General features: G+C 46.9%; 2 protein-coding genes across 2 annotated transcripts; both read right to left on the bottom strand.

Annotated features, from left to right (window-relative positions):
* Positions 1–1,855: 1,855 nt before the first annotated feature.
* LOC308130595 (uncharacterized protein) lies at positions 1,856–4,163 on the bottom strand (the record flags this gene model as incomplete). The annotated part of the gene is made up of 2 exons (XM_080496998.1): positions 1,856–3,176; positions 3,971–4,163. The coding sequence occupies 2 exons, from the start codon at positions 4,161–4,163 to the stop codon at positions 1,912–1,914; spliced, it is 1,458 nt and encodes a 485-aa protein (XP_080353124.1). The 3' UTR covers positions 1,856–1,911.
* Positions 4,164–8,160: 3,997 nt separating this feature from the next.
* On the bottom strand, positions 8,161–10,960 carry LOC308130594 (uncharacterized protein; the record flags this gene model as incomplete). Its single annotated transcript, XM_080496997.1, has 2 exons — positions 8,161–9,858; positions 10,789–10,960. 2 exons carry the CDS (start codon positions 10,958–10,960, stop codon positions 8,609–8,611), a joined length of 1,422 nt encoding a protein of 473 aa, XP_080353123.1. The 3' UTR covers positions 8,161–8,608.
* Positions 10,961–25,027: the final 14,067 nt, after the last annotated feature.

Raw genomic sequence — 25,027 nt, 5'->3', positions numbered from 1 at the left:
GAACTGTATGGTCCAGAACAGTACGGTCCAGAACGGTACGGTTCGTTTCAGAGCAGGACATCCAGTGAATATTGTTGTTCAGAATTATAACTAAATATAACAGAGGAATTTAAAATAACCACTAAAACAGTGTTTATCATTGAGATAAAACCGTTTCTTTAATACAGAATTACACAAGAAGCTTAAAGCTAAATAGGCTATTTTCTGAAAACACTATTTTCTTTACAGAATCTATGAATTTAAGCAAATCGAACCTTCTGAACTCTGAATTCATGTTAATCATCTTGTCTTTATTTATACCCTCTGCAATTCTGGAATTCTGAGAAAAGCGGGGCGACAGTCTCCAGATTAAAAACACATCGGCTTGTTATTCTTCACCTTTTGGTCCCTCACATAATGAACCTGGATTTTCCTGTCAGCAATCGTAAAATCCCAGCCTTTCAATCCCGAGTCGCTTCAGTCGGTCAAACCTGCGCTCCGCCGCGTCGCCGCCTCCAGGAGTCTGCGCTGACGCTCCAGCTGCGCCTCCAGCAGGCCCACCGTGCTTTCGAACAGGCTGGAGATTTGCACCGCGGCACAGGTGAGTCTCCTGTTGATGAAGTCCCGTAAAACCTGAGTGGAGCTCATTGCGGCTGCAGGAGGAGAGAGAGAGAGAGAGAGAGAGAGAGAGGGGCTGAGGACCGCTCGAACCCTCGAGCTCCCAAAACTGTGATGACGTCACGGCTCGTTTAAGAGAAACGACTTCAGCTGTGAGCTGCAGCTCCTCCCCTTCCTCCTCCTCTTCCTCACTTTACGTTCAACTACCTTTTAGGTAGAGAACGTCACTAAGAGACCATGAAAAAGTCATTTATTAAATAAATTAAAATAAATATATATATATATATATAAGGATGACCAGAATCAAAAAAGTAAATAAATATACATTTGAATCTGAATTCAATATCAAGATTTTCAGAAAAATTCATTTTCAACTACCTTTTATTCCCACGAGAGAACGTTACTAAGGAGACCATGAAAAAAGTCATTTATTAAAAAAAAAAAATAACAAATAATATATATATATATATAAAAGGATGACCAGAACCAAAAAAGTAAATAAATATATATTTGATTCTGAATTTAATATCAAGATTTTCAGAAAAAGTCAGAATTCGGAGAGAAAAGTAAGAATTCTAGTAAAAAAAATAAAAATGATTTTTTTTAAATCTGAAAAAAGTCAGAATTCTGAGTCAAAACCCTCAAATAATTTCTGCATCTGAGAGAAAAGTCGGGGTTATAATTTATATTTAATTTTTTTTAAAGAATTTAATTTAAATTCTCCCCATGAAAAAGTTGGAAGTTATGATCGTGAGAAATGAAGTAAAACGATCTGACAATGGGATTTTTTTTACCTGAAAATTAGATTAACAAACAAAAAAAAGTCCAAATGAAAACATTTGCAGTTTTTATTTTCGTGATTCAAATAATCTTTTTTAGTTAAATTTAGTTAAATAACAAATAAATGTTGGCTGAACAAAGAAAACTAAAACAAATACTGAATCTTATCACAAAGAAAAGATCAAATATTTGCAAAATCATCGTGAGTAAATACATTCCACCTTTAAATGAAGAAAATAGTGTATAAACTGATGAATATTTAATATTTTACAGACACAGAACTCACGAAATTTAAATAAGTAAAAAAAAAGTTGAACGTGTTTTTTCCTCAAACCTGCACCATCGGAGAAAATAAAAATACAAACACAAACTTTGCTAAGAGTTTATTCGTGTCACATTATAGACGGGTCTTTCACACTTCTGAGCAAAAACAAATTAAAATTAGAGAGCGACTCAGAAAATCTGCGTTTCCACGGCGACGGAGTCTTAAAAGTGACACAGACGGAAAACATCCAAGTCCCACTTTCAATGGAATCAATCGCTCGTTTCCACGAGCTGCACTTGCCGGACGCCTAGCGGATTCTCACACGCGTGTTTCTTCGTGTGAACGAACAGGTGGCCGTACTGGCTGAAGGTCTTCCCGCACGTCTTGCAGAAGTACGGCTTCTCACCCGTGTGCGTCCTGACGTGGCACGACAGGGAGCTCTGCTGACGGAAACTCTTCCCGCACGTGGCGCACGCGTACGGCTTCTCACCCGTGTGGATCCGCACGTGGCGCAGCATGTTGCCCTTGTCGCTGAAGCCCCTGCCGCATATCGCGCACGCGTGGGGCTTCTCACCCGTGTGAGTCCTCATGTGGCACAAGAGGTAGCTCTGCTGACTGAAACCCTTCCCGCAGATCTCGCAGGAGTGCGGCTTCTCACCCGTGTGAGTCCTCATGTGGCGCACCAACTTGCTGTGTCCGTGGAAACCTTTCCCACAGGTGACGCAGGAATGTTCCTTCTGGTCTCTGTGGGTCTTCATGTGGCCGGACAGGTTGCTCTTGTCACTGAAGGTCTTCCCGCATGTGCCGCAGCGGTACGGCTTCTCACCCGTGTGAATTCGCCTGTGGTACAGAAGGTTGCACTGCTTGATGAAGCGCTTCCCGCAGACTTCACAGGGGAACGGCTTCTCACCCGAGTGGATTTTCATGTGGTTCCACAGGGAGCCGTGCTGACCGAAGCGCTTCCCACAGAGCGCGCAGGAGTGCGGCTTCTCACCCGTGTGGGTCCTCTTGTGGACCATCAGGTGGCCGGGCTGGCGGAAGCTCTTCCCGCACGTCACGCAGTGGTGCGGCTTCTCACCCGTGTGGGACCGGAGGTGGATCAGCAAAGCCCTCCGTTGACCGAAGCCCTTCCCACACGTCTTGCAGAGAAAAGGCTTCTCACCCGCGTGTGTCTCCAGCCGAGACAGAAACCGCGAGTCGTTCCCGCCGCCGCCGAACGTCGAACACGTCTCCTCGGCGTCGACGCCGCGCCGGAGTCCCGACTCGGGACATTTGTCCACGCCGTCGTTTGGCGTACGACTCCCGTCCGATCCAGAGTCCGTACAGTCGTCCTGGTACGGCGGCGGCGCGGCGGCGAAGGAGGCGGAGACGAGCTCCTCCAGACGGACCGTGACCTCCGGAGCCTCGCACTCCTCTTTGACCCTCAGAAGCCCCACCTCCTCCTCCTCCTCCTCCTCCTCTTTGATCTGCGGAGGCTCCGCCTCCTCCTGGACCCAGCCGGACTTCCTGTCAACGACGCGCTGCCGTGGCGTTTCTGGAGGGACGAAGACACAACAGTTCAGTTTGACTTCCTGTTCATCAGGTTCAAAAGTCTCACAGACGAAGAAGAAGAAGCTCGTTCGATTCTGAATTAATCAGTCGCACTCATTTCTGGACTTGGGAGTTACGTGACGCGTTCAGGTGCATCACGTAACACCGAACTCTCTCTCAAAAAGTCCCACAATCCCCACAGTGAAATTCATGCTGTTAAAACGTAAGACGCCTGCAGCTTATAGACAAGTGCAGCCGATACATGCACACGTTTTTTTGTTTGTTTTAATTTGGAGGGTCCGGCTTCTATTCAGGTGCAATAGTCTGGAAATTAAAGTAAAAAGAGTAGAAACAGTTATGATGTGAGCCTTTCCTGCTCCGCTATCTCACGAAGTGTGCGTGTTCCGTCAAAACGCACACGGAACCTGAGCGTTTTCAAAAAGGTCCACAAAAGAGCCTGAGTTTGGAGTTCAAATGTGAGGATTAGCAGTAAAATAAGATGATGAAGTAAAAACCATCTGAAGTGTTTGGAATTAATCTGTAATCACGCGACAATCCCTCAAATAAAACTCCACAAACTGTTTTATTCTTGTCGGGTTCGTCACCTGCCCACCAGGCGACCTTTTTCAACGTCCGCAGCGAGGACTTCCGGTGACAGCAGTCAACACGGACGCCAGTCGGTCCGAAACACCCGCCCACTGCTCTGGGCGGATTTACAGGTAAAAAAAAGACTGCCGAGTCTCGTCACGCGCCACATGAACGTGTCGGTTCCGCCGGAGTGTTTCCGTCAAAACCTACCGATTCGGTGCAACTTTATTTCGGGTTTCCAGCCGAGTGCCAGTAACGCGCGCTGCCGGTCGAGCTCCTCCTCGTACCGGACGACAGTCTGTTCGAACACGGAGAAGATTTCCGCCGCGGCGGCGGTCAGTCTCTGGGCGATAAAGTCTTTTAAAGTCTGAGCCGGACTCGTCTCTTCCGCAGCGGACGACATGTTTTTATATCAGGAAAACGACAAAGACACAAAACAGTCCGATCGTCCACAACAACAGGAAGAAAAAAAAACAAACCTTCTTCTTCTTCGCTCGGTTCGCTGGAGGCTCGTGAGGTTTGATGCGCCACCTGCCGGAACCGACCGGTAACTACATGCAAATAACAACTTGCACCTTTTTTCACCATTATTTCGCCAAAAAGTCACCGATTAACGATCAAATTCGACCAGAGGCAAAGTGAACATTGATTTTATTTCACCAGGCAGCTCGGTTAAGAACCAGTCGTCGTTTATACTGACGACCTGGTCAAGAGGCAGCAAACGAAAACACGGATTTGTTCCTTTCCTCCGCCTGAGTTTTTGGTTTTTCTCTGTAAAAAAGACTCCTGAAGTGACCGAGGTGAATCTGTGGCTTTCTAAATGAACTCTTATCCACACGAACAATAAAACCGTGTCACACAACCTTAAAAAGAATTATTTACAAAAGACACAGTGACAGTTTGTGTGTCGTTCTTTTGTTAAGATTTAATTTATATCATACTTAAACATTTGTACTGTTTCAGCCTTTAAATGTAGACTTTTTAACCAGGATTTGGGGGATTAGAATAAAACAAAAGTGACAACTTCCATAGTAGAAAACCTTGAAGGTGCTGAAGCCGGACGATCAGAGACGACTGAGGAAACACTGCAGGTTCTTCACTTCTCCTTTATTCTCCAGCAAATCAATTCCGACTCTGAATCCACACTTTTGTCATTGAACCACACCGACGGAACACATTTTGTCAGGAAGCGGAAACTTTCCACGGCGTGAGCAATGTAAAGTGACAGTCGATGGAACATCCCGAGCTGAAATCATCCGTCTGAACAAAACGTCAAAGGCAGAAGTTCGAGGTCGTCGTTGACGAGAAATAAAAACAAAAACAAAACAAAAAAACCCAGGACTTCTGATGAACGTCGGACGAAACCGCGACTCAACTGATTCGAAGACGTTCTGCTCGGCTCGCTGCGTTCTCACTGGAACTTCCTCAGTTTCCAACTTCAGACTGATTAGAAAGCAGAAAAAATAATTACCGTATTTTCCAGACTATAAGGCACCTAAACACCTCAAATTTTCTCAAAAGCTGCCAGTGCTCCTTATAACCCGGTGCACCTTATATATGGAAGAACTGCTCTACTCGAGACTGCTACTTGCCAGCTGAACAACCAGAGGCTTTTATTTTGACAACTCTAACTTCGCAACCGGATCTTCAGAGCGGACGACACTCCACACAACACCTTCATCACTCATGGTTGCACACCAACATTCTAACAAACCAAAATAAACTAGATGAAATAATTACTCCCTAAACTGGGGAACAAAAACACATAAACACAATCAACACAACACCAAGCCCAACAACAACCCACAATAACCTCCAACAACACAAAACATGAATTCCCATCATGCCTTGCAGCGACCACCTCTGTGCAAATGCATAAAGGAGCCGATAGCTGCAATGCATTATGGGAGTTTCTGTTTGTGGTGTTTTAAATGCAATTATTGGGGGTTCTATTTGGTTTGTGGTGTCGGTAATAATTGTGTTGTGTTTTTGTTGCTTAGTTCATGTAGTTTAGTTTATTAGTTGTAAGTTGTCAACCAGCAGTGAAGAAGGTTTTGTGTGTAGTGTCCTCCTGGCATAGGCTGCAGGTAGGACTATCAAAATAAAGCGTGTACCTCTCTGGGTGTTAGAATCAGTGGAAAATGTAACCTAATGGCTTTGAGCTATAAAGGTTGCCGACCACTGGTCTATTCCATGTGCCTTATAATCCGGTGTGCCTTATAGTGTGGAAAATACGGTAATAATTCCTCTGGATTGTTTCTAAACCTCAAACCGGCAGAGAACTTTACCTTCTGGGGAGAAACACAAACGTGCTGTAGCCTGCTGGAGAACAGAAAGACGATCCCAGAGCTGCATGTCGGGAGTTCCACACGGAACAGAATCCTGTCTTGTTGTTTTTTCTTCTTCACCCCAAAAAGTAATAAATAAAATCTGCCGACTGGTTTCCCAGACGAGGTCTTCGTCCCTTTGGGTCTCAGGACTTTGCGCTCTTGTGTCTCTTGCTGTGCGTGAACAGGTTCCCGTACTGCCGGAAGGTCTGCCCGCACGTCTCGCAGGAGTACGGCTTCTCACCCGTGTGGATCCGCTTGTGCACCAGCAGGTGGCTGGGCTGGCGGAAACGCTTGCCGCAGATCTCGCAGGAGTGCGGCTTCTCACCCGTGTGGGTCCTCATGTGCAGGCACAGGGACCTGGGCAGCCGGAAGGCCTTCCCACACAGCTTGCACAGGAACTGCCTCTCGCCCGCCGCGCGCGTCTGGTGGGCGGCTAGCTTGCACTCGTCTCCGAGGACGAACGCCGCGGGGTCGTCGTCGTTGACGTCGACGTGGCGGCCGTCGTCGGACGCGGCGGCGGCGGCGGCGCGACGCCTGTGGTGCGGCTCTTCAGCCGCGAAGGAATTTGACTCCCTGTCCGGGTCGCTCCGGGCCCGCCGCTCGTCACGGAAGCTCCTCATGAACCTCAGAGTGTTGTACTTAAGAAGCGGCTCCTCGTCCCTCGTGCCGCCGCCCGACTCGTCCGGCGTGACCGGAGCCCCCGCGGGCTTCGCCGCTTCGTCTTTGACCCGCGGCGGCGCCGGGTCCAGACTCACGGCTTCACTCCGCCCCGGTTCTGCGTCGTCGTCGTCCTCCTTGTCATCCTCCTCTTCCTCTTCTTCCTCCTCCTCCTCTTTGATGTGTAGAGGTTCGTCCAGGTCTGGACTGGAGACCCTCTCCTGCTCCCACCGCTCGTTCTCCTCCCACACAGGCTGATCTGCATTTTCTGCAGTCAAGAAAGAATAAATAAATAAAGAATTAAAGTTGCTCAGTCAAGATTAGCTGTTGCTGTAGGTTTAACTTTGAACTTTAGAACTTTATTCCTCCGCAGGGGGAAACACAAACTTACAACAGCTCAAGGTAAAAAGGTGCAGAAATGATAAAAATTAAAGAATTAAAATATGTAAACATCTAAACAAGAGCAAAAAGAGCACAAAAAATAGAATAAGTAAAAATAAAAAAATAAACTGCTTCTCTTCTGTTTTTACCCTCAATGCAGTTATAAGTCAACATTACATACCACCAACATTCTGTATCTCTCTCTATATTAGATTTCTGACTGTAGAAGTGGAAGTTCATGAACTGAGCCTAATGTCTCCATCAAGTCTGCAGCTAATCCTGCTTATAATAATAATTCTTATATTAGAATTCTTATGGGGCTATATCCGTTTCCAATTTTTAATATTTAACACTTCGCCACATCGAATATTCACCCGCTTTCTAACGCAGTGACAGGATTCCGCTGACGTCACGAGGCCACCAATTAACACGGACACGAGTCGATCCGAAACACTGATTTCCGCTATGACATCAAGTTTCAATAATAATAATAATACAACAGTTTTCCGTAAAAAAAAAAAAACGTTCATAATAGATCAGCTTAATCTTTTTTTTTTTTTTTTAGTATCCGAGAGTTTAACACTTGAACCTACCGATTCTGTGCAACTTTATCCTCGGTTTCCAGCCGCCCTCCAGCGACCTCCGCTGCCGCTCGAGCTCCTCCTCGTACCGGACGACGGTTTGTTCGAACATGGAGAAGATCTCCACCGCGGCGGCGGTCAGTCTCTGGGTGATAAAGTCCCTGAAAGACTGGACTGAGCTCATCGTTTCTGCAGGAGAGGACATGGTTTACACCGGAAACTCCGCCGCCGACACGCTTCGACTTCCGGTTCGACGAACACCGTTTATCGCCCCCTGGCGGCGGGCGAGTGAATCACACGTCATCGATTCAGAAGGCAGATTCGACTCGTTTCTGCTGGATCCTTCGACAAGAAAGAGAAATCAACTTGACAAACTGCAGTCAAAATACAGGCGTGGTCGTTAATAAGGGCTTTATTTATTTTTATTTTTTTATACAAAAAGCCACAGGCTATATAAACGGAAACTTTGTTATACGAGCAGGTCGTGATGGAGCGTTACACTCTGGTCTACGTCTCCCGTGTATAATCACAATAAGCACACACACACACACACGCACACACACGCACAGATTAACTGTAAAGGCACACTCAAGCCAAACACGGTATCATGAACTATGTAGCTTTAATGGCTGAGATGGGAAAATAATAATAATAATAGTCAAGCTGATTGTTTTCTGATAGTGACTGATTTTTTTCTTCTTCCTTCCTTCCGGTCCGCCGACACGCCGCCATTTTAATAATCTTAGAAGTTCCCAGCTCGCGACACAGAACGACACGAGTCTGATCGACTTTGAGCGCGACTTGGAATTTCGCCAACTTTGCACGCGAGTCGCTGCGATTGCGCGGGAATTAAAAACGTAAAATGGCGTGCGCCGCCCGCCGCCACAGCGTCTGGAGGCTCAGGACTCCAACTTCACGTGTTTCTTCCTGTGAACGAAGAGGTTCCCGTACTGGCTGAAGGTCTTCCCGCACGTGTTGCAGGCGTACGGCTTCTCACCCGTGTGCGTCCTCACGTGGCAGGACAGGGAGCTCTGCTGGCGGAAGCTCTTCCCGCACATGTCGCAGGGGTACGGCTTCTCACCCGTGTGGATCCTCATGTGGCGCAGCAGATTCCCCTTGTCGCTGAAGCTCCTGCCGCACGTCTCGCAAGAATGCGGCTTCTCACCCGTGTGAGTCCTCATGTGGCACAAGAGGTAGCTCTGCTTGGTGAAACTTTTCCCACAGACTTCACAGGAATGCGGCTTCTCACCTGTGTGAGTCCTCATGTGGAACAGGAAGGAGCTCTGCATGCTGAAGCTCTTCCCGCATATCACGCACGAATGCGGCTTCTCACCCGTGTGGGTTCTCATGTGGCACGACAGGGAGCCCTGCTGGCGGAAAGTCTTGCCACACGTCAAACAGGAGTACGGCTTCTCACCCGTGTGAATCCTCTTGTGACGCAGCAGATTGCCTTTGTCGCTGAAGCATTTCCCACATATCGCACAGGCGTGCGGCTTCTCACCCGTGTGGGTCCGCACGTGGCACAAAAGGTTGCCCTGCTTTCTGAAGCTCTTCCCGCAGGTTTCACAGGAGTACGGCTTCTCACCCGAGTGGGTTTTCATGTGGTGCATCAGGGTGCCCTGCTGGCTGAAGTGCTTCCCGCACGTGACGCAGCGGTGCGGCTTCTCACCCGTGTGAGTCCTCTTGTGCACCAACAGGTGGCTGGGCTGGCTGAAGGTCTTCCCGCACGCCTCGCACGAGTACGGCTTCTCACCCGTGTGAGTTCTCATGTGCAGCAGCAAGCTGCCCTGCTGGCGGAAGCTCTTGCCGCACATGTCACACAGGTACGACTTGTCGTCCGCCGGGAGGAGGAAACTCTGCTCGCGGCTGAAGGTTCGCAGGTGAGGATCCGGCTGGAGGAGCGGCTGCTCGTCCTCCAGGTGGACGGTGACCTCCGGCGCCTCGGGCTCCTCTTTGATCCACTGGTGACCCACTGGACTCATTTCCAGCTGCCCAGTGTCTTCGTCGCCCTCCTGCTCCTCCTCTTCCTCCTCTTCCTCTTTGACCAGGCACAGCTGCTCCTCCTCTTCCTCCTCCTCCTCCTCGTCTGGACCGGAGTCTCCATCCTGGAGCCACAGTTGCGTCTCATCCCGTCGTCGTTTTGGACTTCCTGTTCAAATACAAACACGAGGAGAAAAAAAAAGTTCATTTCAACTATGAAGCGAATCAAAACTCGAACTTGGAGAGGAAGTGATTCCAAAAACACGCAGGTGAGATTCACCGGTGAACCCGGTCCACTAGAGGGTGCTGTTGTCTGTCTGAGTGACGAATCCACACACGTGAAGCGGGGACAATCAGCTCTGAACATCAACAACAGGCGAACACAGACATTCTGCCGGACATTGTTTTCACGGTGACTGTCAAAATAAAAGTCCCAGGAGAACAAGGACTGGGAGTCGTGGCTGCGTGTGTAGAACCAGACAGTCGTCATTAACAGTAAACGGAAGTACTACAGATTATTGGAAAACTACATCGTCTTCCCGTTTCCATGGCACCAATATTGAATGTTTACTGTTGCTATGGCAACTTATAGCCGTCTCCTTGTGTCACAGTAAAGGTGCCGTTCATCTCTCGGCCTGGTCCCAACCGGTTGGTCGTGCAGATTCCTGACGGTCAGTGATGTTTAAAAGGAAGCCAGTTTGAAAACAGACACGATTTGAGGACGAGGTCATTTCATGTCAACAGTGTCGGATGAACTTTCTGTTTAAGGTCGAGCTCCATGTTTAGAAACACCAATGTCATGTTTTTATTACTATTTCCTCCTTGATACATTCAGAATGTGCTTAAAAAAAAAAAAAACAACCAACGAGGTTTCTTTAAAAAAAAACACACACACAAAACACAATTGTTTTCATATCTGTACGCAGCAACACCAACTTCCGGTAGCATCAGATAACACGGACACCAGGAGATCGATAGCAGGGCTGCCCGCTCAGTGACGTTTCCAGACGATAAACACCCCAAATCAGCGCGTTTTGTGTCCCTGCGGGAAAAGACTCGTCCACCGGCTGGTCCAAACTGTTTGAACACTTCAACCTACCGATTCTGTGTAGTTTTAGTTCGGGCTTCCAGGTGATCTCCAGCAGCCTCCGCTGCCGGTCGAGCTCCTCCTCGTACTGGACGACGGTTCGTTCAAACACCGAGAAGATCTCCACCGCGGCGGCGGTTAACCTCTGGGTGATAAAGTCCCTGAACGCCTGGACGGAACTCATCTTCACGGCAGAAAAATGTGATATTTCGGAGCTGAAACACGTCAACGCCGCCTCCGGAGCGCTTCTTCTTCGTCTTCTTCTCGCGGCTTGATGGAGGATAAGAGCAAAGCGCTCAGATTTGTACTGACACCTGGTGGCCAACGGAGGTAACGTCATGTCACCTTAAATTAAATTAAATTAAATTAAATTAAATTAAATTAAATTAAATTAAATTAAATTAAATTAAATTAAATTAAATTAAATTAAATTAAATTAAATTAAATTAAATTAAATTAAATTAAATTAAATTAAATTAAATTAAATTAAATTAAATTAAATTAAATTAAATTAAATTAAATTAGTTACTGTGGTCGAGACGTCTCACTGGTTTTGATCATGTTGTGCAACGCAAAGCTGTTTTTTTTTTTCTATGTTGTTTTTTAGTCTATATGACAACATTCTTTCTGAACACAGTGTTGATCGACCGTCGACCTGAACCAAACCCGATTTTTGGGGACGAGAAGACGACACAAAGCACTCCAAAACAGTTTGATGCAGAGTAAATATTTATTATTTATACTGACATTCCAAATCCCGACAGCGGACCTTTCAGTGGAGTCGACGCTGAGGCTGGACGGTGTCGACGCTCCGCCGGCGTCTTCACATGTCCTTCGTACAGACGGAGGACAGGTACTGGAAACAATAGACGTCGTGCACGGCGAAATGTCCTGCGGGGGGAGAGAAAGACGTAGTAACGTGACGACACCGAACTGCTGCAGGCAGAAAACATCGTTTTTCTGCCACTTTTAAACTTGTGAGCCTCGAGAGTGTGAAACCACTGGTGTTCCTGGACTTTATAATAATGGGTGTGTATTGCGTGAGCTGGAGTGGAGAGAATCATAGCGGCCGGTCTAACGGCTCTCTTTGAAAACACTTTTAATTTGAAGGAGTTTTTTTTTTTTCTCTCTCTCTAAAAAACCCCAAACAAACCAGCAGATAGTGAATCTGAGCTCACTGCTGGACGATGGAACGTTTAGCGGGACTCCCACGAGAAAAAACCCCAAAGTTTAAACTCCGCCCCCTTGGTTCTTTCTGGCCGACTCAGCAGTTCTCCGAACCGGCCGCAGTACCACAGCGTGTTCTCCTCACCGAGTTCGTTCATCTGCATGCAGTGCTGGCTTCCGTTCACGTTGTCGGGCTGGCCGAGGCTCCACACGCTGGACTGGAAGTACGAGCCGTCGGTCCACTGCCACGTCCCCTCCTGAGGACAAACGACAACCATTTCTCTCTTCTCACGTTTTCTCTCGACGCCGACCAGGCGGCTTCACCGCGGTAGGAAATAATCCAGATGCATGATGGGTCAAATCCACCCCAGGAGATTCCCTCTGGCGTATAAAACCACACTGCCTTTGACTAACGGAGAGTTTTCCTGTTACTTTTAAAGTTCCTAGTGCAGGACTGCAGTACTTTTAAAGCCCATGGTGCAGGACTGCAGTACGTTTAAAGCTCCTGGTGCAGGACTGCAGTACTTTTAAAGCCCCTGATGCAGGACTGCAGTACTTTTAAAGCCCGCGGTACTTTTAAAGCCCGTGGTGCAGGACTGCAGTACTTTTAAAGCCCCTGATGCAGGACTGCAGTACTTTTAAAGCCCACGGTACTTTTAAAGCCCGTGGTGCAGGACTGCAGTACTTTTAAAGCTCCTGGTGCAGGACTGCAGTACTTTTAAAGCCCGCGGTGCAGGACTGCAGTACTTTTAAAGCCCCTGGTGCAGAACTGCGGTACTTTTAAAGCCTGCGGTACTTTTAAAGCCCACAGTACTTTTAAAGCCCGTGGTGCAGGACTGCAGTACTTTTAAAGCCCCTAGTGCAGGATTGCAGTACTTTTAAAGCCCGCGGTACTTTTAAAGCCCGCGGTGCAGGACTGCAGTACTTTTAAAGCCCGCGGTGCAGGACTGCAGTACTTTTAAAGCCCGTGGTGCAGGACTGCAGTACTTTTAAAGCCTGCGGTACTTTTAAAGCCCGCGGTGCAGGACTGCAGTACTTTTAAAGCCAGTATAAATCATCACCACCACTTTGATTGTTTATAAAAGTCTCACCGCGGCCGAGTCGTGGCCGCCCAGCCAGACCGGGGTGTAGCCGCCCGTCATCATGTAGACCAGATAAACGATGAACTCGGAGTCGGAGCTGCCGTGGAGGGACGCCAGGTTTCCTCCGGCTGCGATGCAGTTGGTCTGACGACAAAAGGAAGTGAAACTTTATATCCGACATATACATTTTTAAAAAAAATCAGGAAAGGAAAAGAGAGACGTTTAGATTTAAATCGGTAATGCAAAAAAAGAAAACAACATTAGTTTGTGGAAAATCAGCAGGAAGAAGTGAAAAAAAAGGTGTGAAGCTGTTTAGAGTTTGGAATTCTTTCAGATCCAATAAACTTTTAACGTTCCTGATTGTAGAAACGCTGAGTTCCACTTAACGACTATTCTCATTGCTCTTTCCTGTAAAACACTGATTTTTGTGTAATAAACTTGTTTAAAGTGAAATAAGACACCAGTGAGTTATAAAGAATGAACAGTGATTTACGCTCCAGTGGATCTACTGCAAAACCTCTGGATACTTTAAAAAATGTGTTCTGCTCTACCCTCTCTACATCTACGCCCTCTATTATCATCATATTTACCAGGTTGATTATTTTACCCTAAACAAAGATCGTGCTTTTTGTTTTTACACAGATTTAATGACAATTAATTGATGAAGGTGGTGGGAGCAGATTTGCAAACTAACCAGAAGAAACAACCTTACTAGTAATATTTGCCAAAAACCGCCGCCACCTCCCCCTAGTGGCCGAACAGGGCATCGACAGATAACGTTCTGCGGTTCATAATCCGAAATAGAAGTAAATTATCCTACAAGTGTGGCCCCGGATTGATTTACACTTAATAGTTAAAGATTGGGGATATTGAATGTGACAAGCTCACTAAAATAAAATAAAACGTATTTACCGCAAACATATCCACGGCTTTATTTTTGTAATACAAAAAAAAAAAAAAAAAAAGACAAAAACTAAAATCACAAATATAAAATTTAATAGTAATTAAAAAAAAAAAACAATGGGGAGGAAAAACTGCAGTAAATAAACTTTTTATGAAGTTTCTGAGAATCACTACATCAGCGGAACTCCATTTACTGTGTTTTTATACTATGAGATGATGTCATAGTACGTCATTCAAACATTAAAAAAAAAAAAAATTCAATAGAATAAAAAAAAAAAAAAAATGTTTTTAAGTGAACTGCTCTTGGGGGCCCCCTGCTGGTGGCCCCTAAAGCAGGCGCTGAGTCAGCGGAGTGTTCTCCAGTCATAGGGGGGGGGGGGGGGGGGGTGTTAAAAAAACGTACCTCTGAATTAATCCAGGTGGTTTGGTTGAGTTGGAAGAGGAAACAGCGGGTGCCGAACTGCGTCCACAAGGGAGGACACGTGGGGGGACACTCTGCGGGACAGTTGGACATCGTGAGATAAACGGCGAAGACAAAAAGACGTCCTGAGAAGTGGAAGCTACGGAGAAATACCAACCGTCGTCATCGTCGGCTCTCTGTGGAGAGAAAAACACGTCGTCATGCCACAACTTGTTTCATTTCCGTGACTCAGTTTTTAACGCGTTAAGCCTCGCGCCGCACAAACGTCCACCAGGGGTCACCGTTTCCTCTTAAGTTCACCATAACTTTCGTTATGTAACGTACAATTTCAAAATTTGATTTCAAAATTTTCACTCGGTCGTTTTCATCCACTAACTTTGACGGCCTTTAGCTTCTAACTGGCCATTTAAATGGTTAATTTATATTTTTTTTAATGCATTTTTGGGTAGTTTTTTTATCAGGACTGAGGTTGATTAACAGGTTTATGCTAAAATATTAGAAAAAAATAATCATCTGATATATTTTTACAGCAGTAAAGTTAGTGGACGAAAACAGCCACTAAAGGGATTTTTTTTAAAAATATTATGCTGCACAAAAACTACATAAATAATCTTTGATGTATCAAAGACTGATAACTTGTATAGAAAATTCCGATGTCCGATCACATTTTATATTGAAAATGGGTCATTTTGTGTTTATTTTCTTTCATTTCCACGTTTTATTTTCTAAATTGGCATTTAAAGGGGTAATGTTTTTTTTTTTTTATTAAAATATTTGGTAGTTTTGATGAGGACTGAGGTTGATTAACAGATTTCTGCCAAAATATTAGAAAAAAATATTCATCTGATATATTTTTATGGCAGTAAAGTTAGTGGACGAAAACAGCCACTGAAGGGAATTTTTTTTTGAAAATCTGATGCTGCACAAAAACTACATATGCTTCAAAGTCAGTTACATAACTAATCTTCAATATGTCCAAGACTGTAATAAGATGTAAGACATTTATTGTCTCTGACGATTTATTATATTGAAAATAGGTCATTTCTTGTTTTTCACCTCCTAAAATCCGTGAACTCATTTTCTAAATTGGCATTTAAAGAAATAATGAAAAAATAAATTCATATTTGGTATTTTTTTTTTTTTGGGGGGGGGGGGGGGTGGTCACTGTTTCCTCTTAATTTCACCATAACTTTCACTCGGTGGCTCAAATGACAGGAGTTTTGCTGACGAAGTTCACTTTTAAATACAATTTCAAAATTTGATTTAAAAAATTTCACTTGATCAATTGTCGGGAAATAAAAAATAAAAAAAATATAATACATTTTTGGATCAGGACTGAGGTTGATTATCAGATTCATGCAAAAAAAAAAAATTCTTCTGATATGTTTTTACAGCGGTCAAAGTTAGAAGATGAAAGCAACCTCTAACGCCACCAAAGGGTTAAAAGAAGATTTTCCAGCAGATGTGACTCACTGCTGTAGCGGCCAGAAGCCCGACGCTCACAATCAGGATGAAATGAAGGAATGACGCCATCTGAGTGAAAACATACAACATGTCACAGTTCACATGTGCATCATATTTATTTTCAACGTCGTCAAAGCACCTTTATAAAAAGATCAAAGTTAAAGTGTGAGGCTCTTACCTTTCTGTGATCAGACCAGTTTGGACCTGTTGAAGCTCCGTGGCGTCTCTCAGGGACAAACTGGGCTTATATCCCTACTCTCGACCCTCACTGTGGACTTTACCACTGATGACATACTCTAATTACTTTCGTATTTGCATGGAAATGACGATCCTTTACACAAATATTCAAGTTTGGTCATAAGCAAACACTTCATAGAGCCTATGGGGGACTTATGAGCCTGAAAAACATCAGGCAGGTCAAAAAAAACAAAAAAACAAACCTCATTAAGTCTCCAGACACTTTTTAAGACTTTAAACATCTCGAGGATTAAAAAAAACAAACATTTATTTGGAAGGTTTTGATCAAAGGTTAAGAAGAAAGTTAAAAAGTCAACACTTTCATACGAAGGACAATAAAGACGTGTTTTTGACGAGCGCAGCATGAAAACAATGTCCAGCTCATCATTCAGGTACGACGAGTCGGCATTTTTAAAAATACTTAAAGATACAACATCATTTACAAACACATGAAGTGCGGCTTTGTAAAACTGAGGCTGTGTTAAACTGAGGCTTTGTTAAGCTGAGGCTGTGTTAAACTGAGGCTTTGTTAAACTGAGGCTGTGTTAAACTGAGGCTTTGTTAAACTGAGGCTGTGTTAAACTGAGGCTGTGTTAAACTGAGGCTTTGTTAAATTATGGCTTTGTTAAACTGAGGCTGTGTTAAACTGAGGCTTTGTTAAACTGAGGCTGTGTTAAACTGAGGCTTTGTTAAACTGAGGCTGTGTTAAACTGTGGCTGTGTTAAACTGAGGCTGTGTTAAACTGAGGCTTTGTTAAACTGAGGCTGTGTTAAACTGAGGCTTTGCTAAACTGAGGCTTTGTTAAACTGAGGCTGTGTTAAACTGAGGCTTTGTTAAACTGAGGCTTTGTTAAACTGAGGCTTTGCTAAACTGAGGCTTTGTTAAACTGAGGCTTTGTGAAACTGAGGCTTTGTTAAACTGAGGCTTTGTTAACCAACAATTTCGAGTGAAAAAATGAAATCCTCTTTGATGTTTCTTTTTGTGTTCGTTTTTACCGCAACACAACTTGAAACCCGTGAAAAAAGGACTTTTCACAAAAAAAGCTCTTTTTAAAACGTTGTTGTATTTGGTCACATTACTTTATTACAAAAAAGTACATTAATCAGTCAATGCACATGAGGGAAACGGACACACGGAGGACAAGACAGTCTTTATTTGATTCTTTAAAAAAAGCAAACAACAATTCAACACGACAAACGTTTCCAAACATCTCAAAGAGAAAGAAGGAAAACTTTGGTTTTAATCGAAGTAAACAGAAGTTTACTCTTGTTGATGCCAGTGGGCTGTTGACAGTTAGCTTGTTAGCTTTGCCCCTCGGGGTATTTTCACAGCGTTTCACCTCAGAGCAAGTTTCCATAAAACTCTGTTTGTTCTGTAATTTGCTCATGTTCTTTTTTGTGTGTGAGTATGTAAGTTGTTTCTTCAGGTAAAACTTGGAAAAGGCTAGCTGGACAACATGTCCGGATTATGTTGTGGGCTTTATGTGTTTTTCTATGTTTTACACTCGGCAAAAAGTGGAAGGTTCCCAGGCTGGACTTGTAGAAAACAACTGATGTCATGGATGAATTGAAATCCAAAGATTTAAAAGATGAAAAGTCACGACGACTCGAGTCTGAAGAGACTCGGACAAAATCTCTCCGTTAAAACTGTCCTTGAATTTATGGATCAATGAAAATGTGTTTTCTGCAATAAAGTTTTTTTGTTTTTTTTTTAAGATATGTGAGTTGGCTACAACCACCGTTGTCGTGGAAACCCAAAATGCAACAAAGGTTGTGCATGCGCTGCTCCTACGTCCTGCCCTCTGGCGCCATCTGCTGGAAAGTCTGCAAACAAGCAAGTGACTTGAGACCCAACAGTCCCTCCTGTCTCCTAGTAATCCCTCCTGTCTCCTAGTAGTCCCTCCTGTCTCCTAACAGTCCCTCCTGTCTCCTAACAGTCCCTCCTGTCTCCTATTAGTCCCTCCTATCTCCTAACAGTCCCTCCTGTCTCCTAGTAATCCCTCCTGTCTCCAAGTAGTCCCTCCTGTCTCCTAACAGTCCCTCCTGTCTCCTATTAGTCCCTCCTATCTCCTAATAGTCCCTCCTGTCTCCTAACAGACCCTCCTGTCTCCTAATAGTCCCTCCTGTCTCCTAACAGTCCCTCCTGTCTCCTAGTAATCCCTCCTGTCTCCTAACAGTCCCTCCTGTCTCCTAACAGTCCCTCCTGTCTCCTAGTAGTCCCTCCTGTCTCCTAATAGTCCCTCTTGTCTCCTAACAGTCCCTCCTGTCTCCTAATAGTCCCTCCTGTCTCCTAACAGTCCCTCCTGTCTCCTAGTAGACCGCCCTGTCTCCTAACAGTCCCCCCTGTCTCCTAGTAATCCCTCATGTCTCCTAGTAGTCCCTCCTGTCTCCCAGTAGTCCCTCCCGTCTCCTAACAGTCCCTCCTATCTCCTAACAGTCCCTCTTGTCTCCTAGTAGTCCCTCCTGTCTCCTAACAGTCCCTCTTGTCTCCTAACAGTCCCTCCTGTCTCCTAACAGTCCCTCCTGTCTCCTAACAGTCCCTCTTGTCTCCTAGTAGTCCCTCCTGTCTCCTAATAGTCCCTCCTGTCTCCTAACAGTCCCTCCTGTCTCCTAGTAGACCCTCCTGTCTCCTAGTAGTCCCTCCTGTCTCCTAGTAGACCCCCCTGTCTCCTAATAGTCCCTCCTGTCTCCTAACAGTCCCTCCTGTCTCCTAACAGTCCCTCCTGTCTCCTAATAGTCCCTCCTGTCTCCTAACAGTCCCTCCTGTCTCCTAATAGTCCCTCCTGTCTCCTAGTAGTCCCTCCTGTCTCCTAACAGACCCTCATGTCTCCTAGTAGTCCCCCCTGTCTCCTAACAGTCCCTCCTGTCTCCTAGTAGTCCCTCCTGTCTCCTAATAGTCACTCCTGTCTCCTAACAGTCCCTCCTGTCTCCTAGTAGACCGTCCTGTCTCCTAGCAGTCCCTCCTGTCTCCTAATAGTCCCCCCTGTCTCCTAATAGTCCCTCCTGTCTCCTAGTAGACCCTCCTGGCTCCTAGTAGTCCCTCCTGTCTCCTAGTAGACCCTCCTGTCTCCAAGCAGTCCCTCCTGTCTCCTAACAGTCCCTCCTATCTCGTAATAGTCCCTCCTGTCTCCTAATAGTCCCTTCTATCTCCTAATAGTCCCTCCTGTCTCCTAATAGTCCCTCCTGTCTCCTAACAGACCCTCCTGTCTCCTAACAGTCCCTCCTGTCTCCTAGTAGTCCCTCCTATCTCCTAATAGTCCCTCCTGTCTCCTAGTAGTCCCTCCTGTCTCTTAATAGTCCCTCCTGTCTCCTAACAGTCCCTCCTGTCTCCTAATAGTCCCTCCTGTCTCCTAGTAGACCCCCTGTCTCCTAATAGTCCCTCCTGTCTCCTAGTAGTCCCTCCTATCTCCTAATAGTCCCTCCTGTCTCCTAGTAGTCCCTCCTGTCTCCTAATAGTCCCTCCTGTCTCCTAGTAGTCCCTCCTGTCTCCTAACAGTCCCTTCTATCTCCTAATAGTCCCTCCTGTCTCCTAGTAGACCCCCTGTCTCCTAACAGTCCCTCCTGTCTCCTAACAGTCCCTCCTGTCTCCTAGTAGTCCCTCCTGTCACCTAATAGTCCCTCCTGTCTCCTAGTAGACCCTCCTGTCTCCTAACAGACCCTCCTGTCTCCTAACAGTCCCTTCTATCTCCTAATAGTCCCTCCTGTCTCCTAGTAGACCCCCTGTCTCCTAACAGTCCCTCCTGTCTCCTAACAGTCCCTCCTGTCTCCTCCTAGTAGTCCCTCCTGTCTCCTAGTAGACCCTCCTGTCTCCTAACAGACCCTCCTGTCTCCTAATAGTCCCTTCTGTCTCCTAACAGACCCTCCTGTCTCCTAATAGTCCCTCCTGTCTCCTAACAGACCCTCCTGTCTCCTAATAGTCCCTCCTGTCTCCTAACAGTCCCTCCTGTCTCCTAACAGTCCCTCCTGTCTCCTAGTAGTCCCTCCTGTCACCTAATAGTCCCTCCTGTCTCCTAGTAGACCCTCCTGTCTCCTAACAGACCCTCCTGTCTCCTAACAGTCCCTTCTATCTCCTAATAGTCCCTCCTGTCTCCTAGTAGACCCCCTGTCTCCTAACAGTCCCTCCTGTCTCCTAACAGTCCCTCCTGTCTCCTAGTAGTCCCTCCTGTCACCTAATAGTCCCTCCTGTCTCCTAGTAGACCCTCCTGTCTCCTAACAGACCCTCCTGTCTCCTAATAGTCCCTTCTGTCTCCTAACAGACCCTCCTGTCTCCTAATAGTCCCTCCTGTCTCCTAACAGTCCCTCCTGTCTCCTAGTAGTCCCTCCTGTCACCTAATAGTCCCTCCTGTCTCCTAGTAGACCCTCCTGTCTCCTAACAGTCCCTTCTATCTCCTAATAGTCCCTCCTGTCTCCTAGTAGACCCCCTGTCTCCTAACAGTCCCTCCTGTCTCCTAACAGTCCCTCCTGTCTCCTCCTAGTAGTCCCTCCTGTCACCTAATAGTCCCTCCTGTCTCCTAGTAGACCCTCCTGTCTCCTAACAGACCCTCCTGTCTCCTAATAGTCCCTTCTGTCTCCTAACAGACCCTCCTGTCTCCTAATAGTCCCTCCTGTCTCCTAACAGACCCTCCTGTCTCCTAATAGTCCCTCCTGTCTCCTAACAGTCCCTCCTGTCTCCTAGTAGTCCCTCCTGTCACCTAATAGTCCCTCCTGTCTCCTAGTAGACCCTCCTGTCTCCTAACAGACCCTCCTGTCTCCTAACAGTCCCTTCTATCTCCTAATAGTCCCTCCTGTCTCCTAGTAGACCCCCTGTCTCCTAACAGTCCCTCCTGTCTCCTAACAGTCCCTCCTGTCTCCTAGTAGTCCCTCCTGTCACCTAATAGTCCCTCCTGTCTCCTAGTAGACCCTCCTGTCTCCTAACAGACCCTCCTGTCTCCTAATAGTCCCTTCTGTCTCCTAACAGACCCTCCTGTCTCCTAATAGTCCCTCCTGTCTCCTAACAGTCCCTCCTGTCTCCTAGTAGTCCCTCCTGTCACCTAATAGTCCCTCCTGTCTCCTAGTAGACCCTCCTGTCTCCTAACAGACCCTCCTGTCTCCTAATAGTCCCTTCTGTCTCCTAACAGACCCTCCTGTCTCCTAATAGTCCCTCCTGTCTCCTAACAGACCCTCCTGTCTCCTAATAGTCCCTCCTGTCTCCTAGTAGACCCCCTGTCTCCTAACAGTCCCTCCTGTCTCCTAACAGTCCCTCCTGTCTCCTAGTAGTCCCTCCTGTCACCTAATAGTCCCTCCTGTCTCCTAGTAGACCCTCCTGTCTCCTAACAGACCCTCCTGTCTCCTAATAGTCCCTTCTGTCTCCTAACAGACCCTCCTGTCTCCTAATAGTCCCTCCTGTCTCCTAACAGTCCCTCCTGTCTCCTAGTAGTCCCTCCTGTCACCTAATAGTCCCTCCTGTCTCCTAGTAGACCCTCCTGTCTCCTAACAGTCCCTTCTATCTCCTAATAGTCCCTCCTGTCTCCTAGTAGACCCCCTGTCTCCTAACAGTCCCTCCTGTCTCCTAACAGTCCCTCCTGTCTCCTCCTAGTAGTCTCTCCTGTCACCTAATAGTCCCTCCTGTCTCCTAGTAGACCCTCCTGTCTCCTAACAGACCCTCCTGTCTCCTAATAGTCCCTTCTGTCTCCTAACAGACCCTCCTGTCTCCTAATAGTCCCTCCTGTCTCCTAACAGACCCTCCTGTCTCCTAATAGTCCCTCCTGTCTCCTAACAGTCCCTCCTGTCTCCTAGTAGTCCCTCCTGTCACCTAATAGTCCCTCCTGTCTCCTAGTAGACCCTCCTGTCTCCTAACAGACCCTCCTGTCTCCTAATAGTCCCTTCTGTCTCCTAACAGACCCTCCTGTCTCCTAATAGTCCCTTCTGTCTCCTAACAGACCCTCCTGTCTCCTAATAGTCCCTTCTGTCTCCTAACAGACCCTCCTGTCTCCTAATAGTCCCTCCTGTCTCCTAACAGACCCTCCTGTCTCCTAACAGACCCTCCTGTCTCCTAATAGTCCCTCCTGTCTCCTAACAGACCCTCCTGTCTCCTAACAGACCCTCCTGTCTCCTAATAGTCCCTCCTGTCTCCTAACAGACCCTCCTGTCTCCTAGTTGACCCTCCTGTCTCCTCCCCCTCCCCCTCCCCCCCCCCCTCCTCCTCCCCCCCCCCCCCCTCCCCCTCCCCCCTCCTCCTCCCCCTCCCCCCTCCTCCTCCTCCTCCCCCTCCTCCTCACCAGGCGGTCAGGAGGACGCCTCCACGTCGCCCGGATCCTCAGTAAATCCTCGTTAATCTCCGCTCCGTTACACGTCTGCAACAACCAACAGGAGCCGTCACACAAGTCGCCAGGTCAAACTGACTGCAGCAGCTCAAACAAGCCGACGAGGAAACATAAGCTCCTAGAAATGAATACTTTAAAAAAACAAAAGAAAACCGAATAGATTGAAACTGAGCAATGAGCTTTTAATCGGTGGAGACTTTGGTCTCCATGACGACTCTGCAGCTCAAACTCTTCTATACGTCACACCTTTTTTCTCTTCACGTAAAATAACCTGGAGGAGAGGGGGAGCAGGAGGAGAGGGGGAGCAGGAGGAGAGGGGGAGCAGGAGGAGAGGGGAAGCAGGAGGAGAGGGGGAGCAGGAGGAGAGGGGGAGCAGGAGGAGAGGGGAAGCAGGAGGAGAGGGGGAGCAGGAGGAGAGGGGGAGCAGGAGGCGCAGGAGGAGAGGGGAAGCAGGAGGAGAGGGGAAGCAGGAGGAGCAGGAGGAGAGGGGAAGCAGGAGGAGAGGAGAAGCAGGTGGAGAGAGGGAGCAGGAGGAGAGGGGGAGCAGGAGGAGAGGGGGAGCAGGAGGCGCAGGAGGAGAGGGGAAGCAGGACGAGAGGGGAAGCAGGTGGAGAGAGGGAGCAGGAGGAGCAGGAGGAGAGGGGAAGCAGGAGGAGAGGGGAAGCAGGAGGAGAGTGGAAGCAGGTGGAGAGAGGGAGCAGGAGGAGAGGGGGAGCAGGAGGAGAGGGGGAGCAGGAGGCGCAGGAGGAGAGGGGAAGCAGGAGGAGAGGGGAAGCAGGAGGAGAGGGGAAGCAGGTGGAGAGAGGGAGCAGGAGGAGAGGGGAAGCAGGAGGAGAGGGGAAGCAGGAGGAGAGTGGAAGCAGGTGGAGAGAGGGAGCAGGAGGAGAGGGGGAGCAGGAGGAGAGGGGGAGCAGGAGGCGCAGGAGGAGAGGGGAAGCAGGAGGAGAGGGGAAGCAGGAGGAGAGGGGAAGCAGGTGGAGAGAGGGAGCAGGAGGAGAGGGGAAGCAGGAGGAGAGGGGGAGCAGGAGGAGAGGGGGAGCAGGAGGAGCAGGAGGAAAGGGGGAGCAGGAGACACACAAGGAGCAGGAGGAGCAGCAGGAGCAGGAGGAGCAGGAGGAGAGGAGCAGCAGGAGCAGGAGGAGGTCCGGAGGCCGGCTCACAAAGCCTGCCGGTCTCCGATCAGCTCGGGGGGGATTTCAGGCCCCGTTTCCATGACAACGATTCAACTGAAAATCATTCTGAAACTTTTTTTCCTGCCAGAAAAGTTTCACGTTTACACGCCAACGTTCCTGAAGGCAACGTCCGTTTCCACGGAAACGGCGAAAAACGACGTGGCCTTGGCGTCGGGCCACAAGGTGGCGCCGCGGCTCGGTCGTCTTTAACGGAGCCACGATGAGACGCCGTGGCGGCGGCGGCGAACCTCATCCCGATTGGCCGCCTCCAGCCGGGTTCCCCCCCCCCCCCCCCCCCTCCCCTCGCCGCCGGAGGGCGTCGACGCCCCGCGGCTTTAGAGGACCGGCGGGGACGGGGAACCGTGACGGACGACTGACAGGCGCAGGGGCAATCGGTCGCCAACCATCGGTTCCCTCGCATGTCAGCGGCGAGGGAAGATCACGGTGGACTAATATTTGCTAACGTGTTGGTTTGCTCAGCGGATTCCCGACACGGCCAAGATAAATATCGTTTGCAAAAATTAAAAAAACTAAACGTGTTTGCTCTCCTGACATTTGGCCGCCGTTCAAACACGCCACGGGATTTCAGCGTGGGCCGCTGTGAACGGGCCGCGTTCCAATATAAAAACGGAGGTTCGGTATCAGACAGGTAGTTTGAAGCTGCCGCCGATTGTCACACATCATGCCGCCGCGATTCTGTGAGTACCGCGTCGCGTTTACGGCTTTTCAACAGAGCGACGGACGGAGAAAGAATCTGAGGCAACGACCAAATTAATGGGACATTTATCGAACTTAAAAACCCCTGAAATACTGGGAAATGATGCATTTTAATGAGGTGGAACCAGAGCTGGAGAAACAATAAAGGGAAAATGACTGGAAGAAACAGTCGGAGGACTGTGGAAGAATAGATCACAAATAAATCAATAGAAATCCTTCAGAATTAAACAAGAAGATGGCTCATGAATTATCATATATTTCTAAGTTAAATTAAATTAAATTAAATTAAGTTAAAATTGAATGATATTTAAATACAAATTATATTAAATTAAATTAATTGGAGATAGATACCGAGTCATTACATTAAAATCTATCTTTAGATCACAAATAAATAAATAAATAGAAATCCTTCAGAATTAAACTATAAGATGGCTATTGAATTATAATATATTTCTAAGAACTAAAACACTAAAAAAGTTAAAGTTAAATTAAATTAAGTTAAAATGTAATAACATTTTAATAAAAATTAAATTAAATTAAATTAATTGGAGATTCATTAAATTAAAATCTGTCTTTACATCACAAATAAATAAATAGAAATCATTCAAAATTAAACTATAAGATGGCTATTGAATTATAATATATTTCTAAGAACTAAAACACTAAAAAAGTTAAAGTTAAATTAAATTAAGTAAAAATTTAATAACATTTAAATAAAAATTAAATTAAATTAACTGGAGCTAGAAACCGATTCATTAAATTAAAATCTATCTTTAAACACAAACTG

Source organism: Blennius ocellaris (genome assembly GCF_963422515.1).
Source record: "Blennius ocellaris genome assembly, chromosome: 5".
Classification (NCBI taxonomy): domain Eukaryota; kingdom Metazoa; phylum Chordata; class Actinopteri; order Blenniiformes; family Blenniidae; genus Blennius; species Blennius ocellaris.
This window is presented reverse-complemented; position numbering and strand designations above follow the sequence as displayed.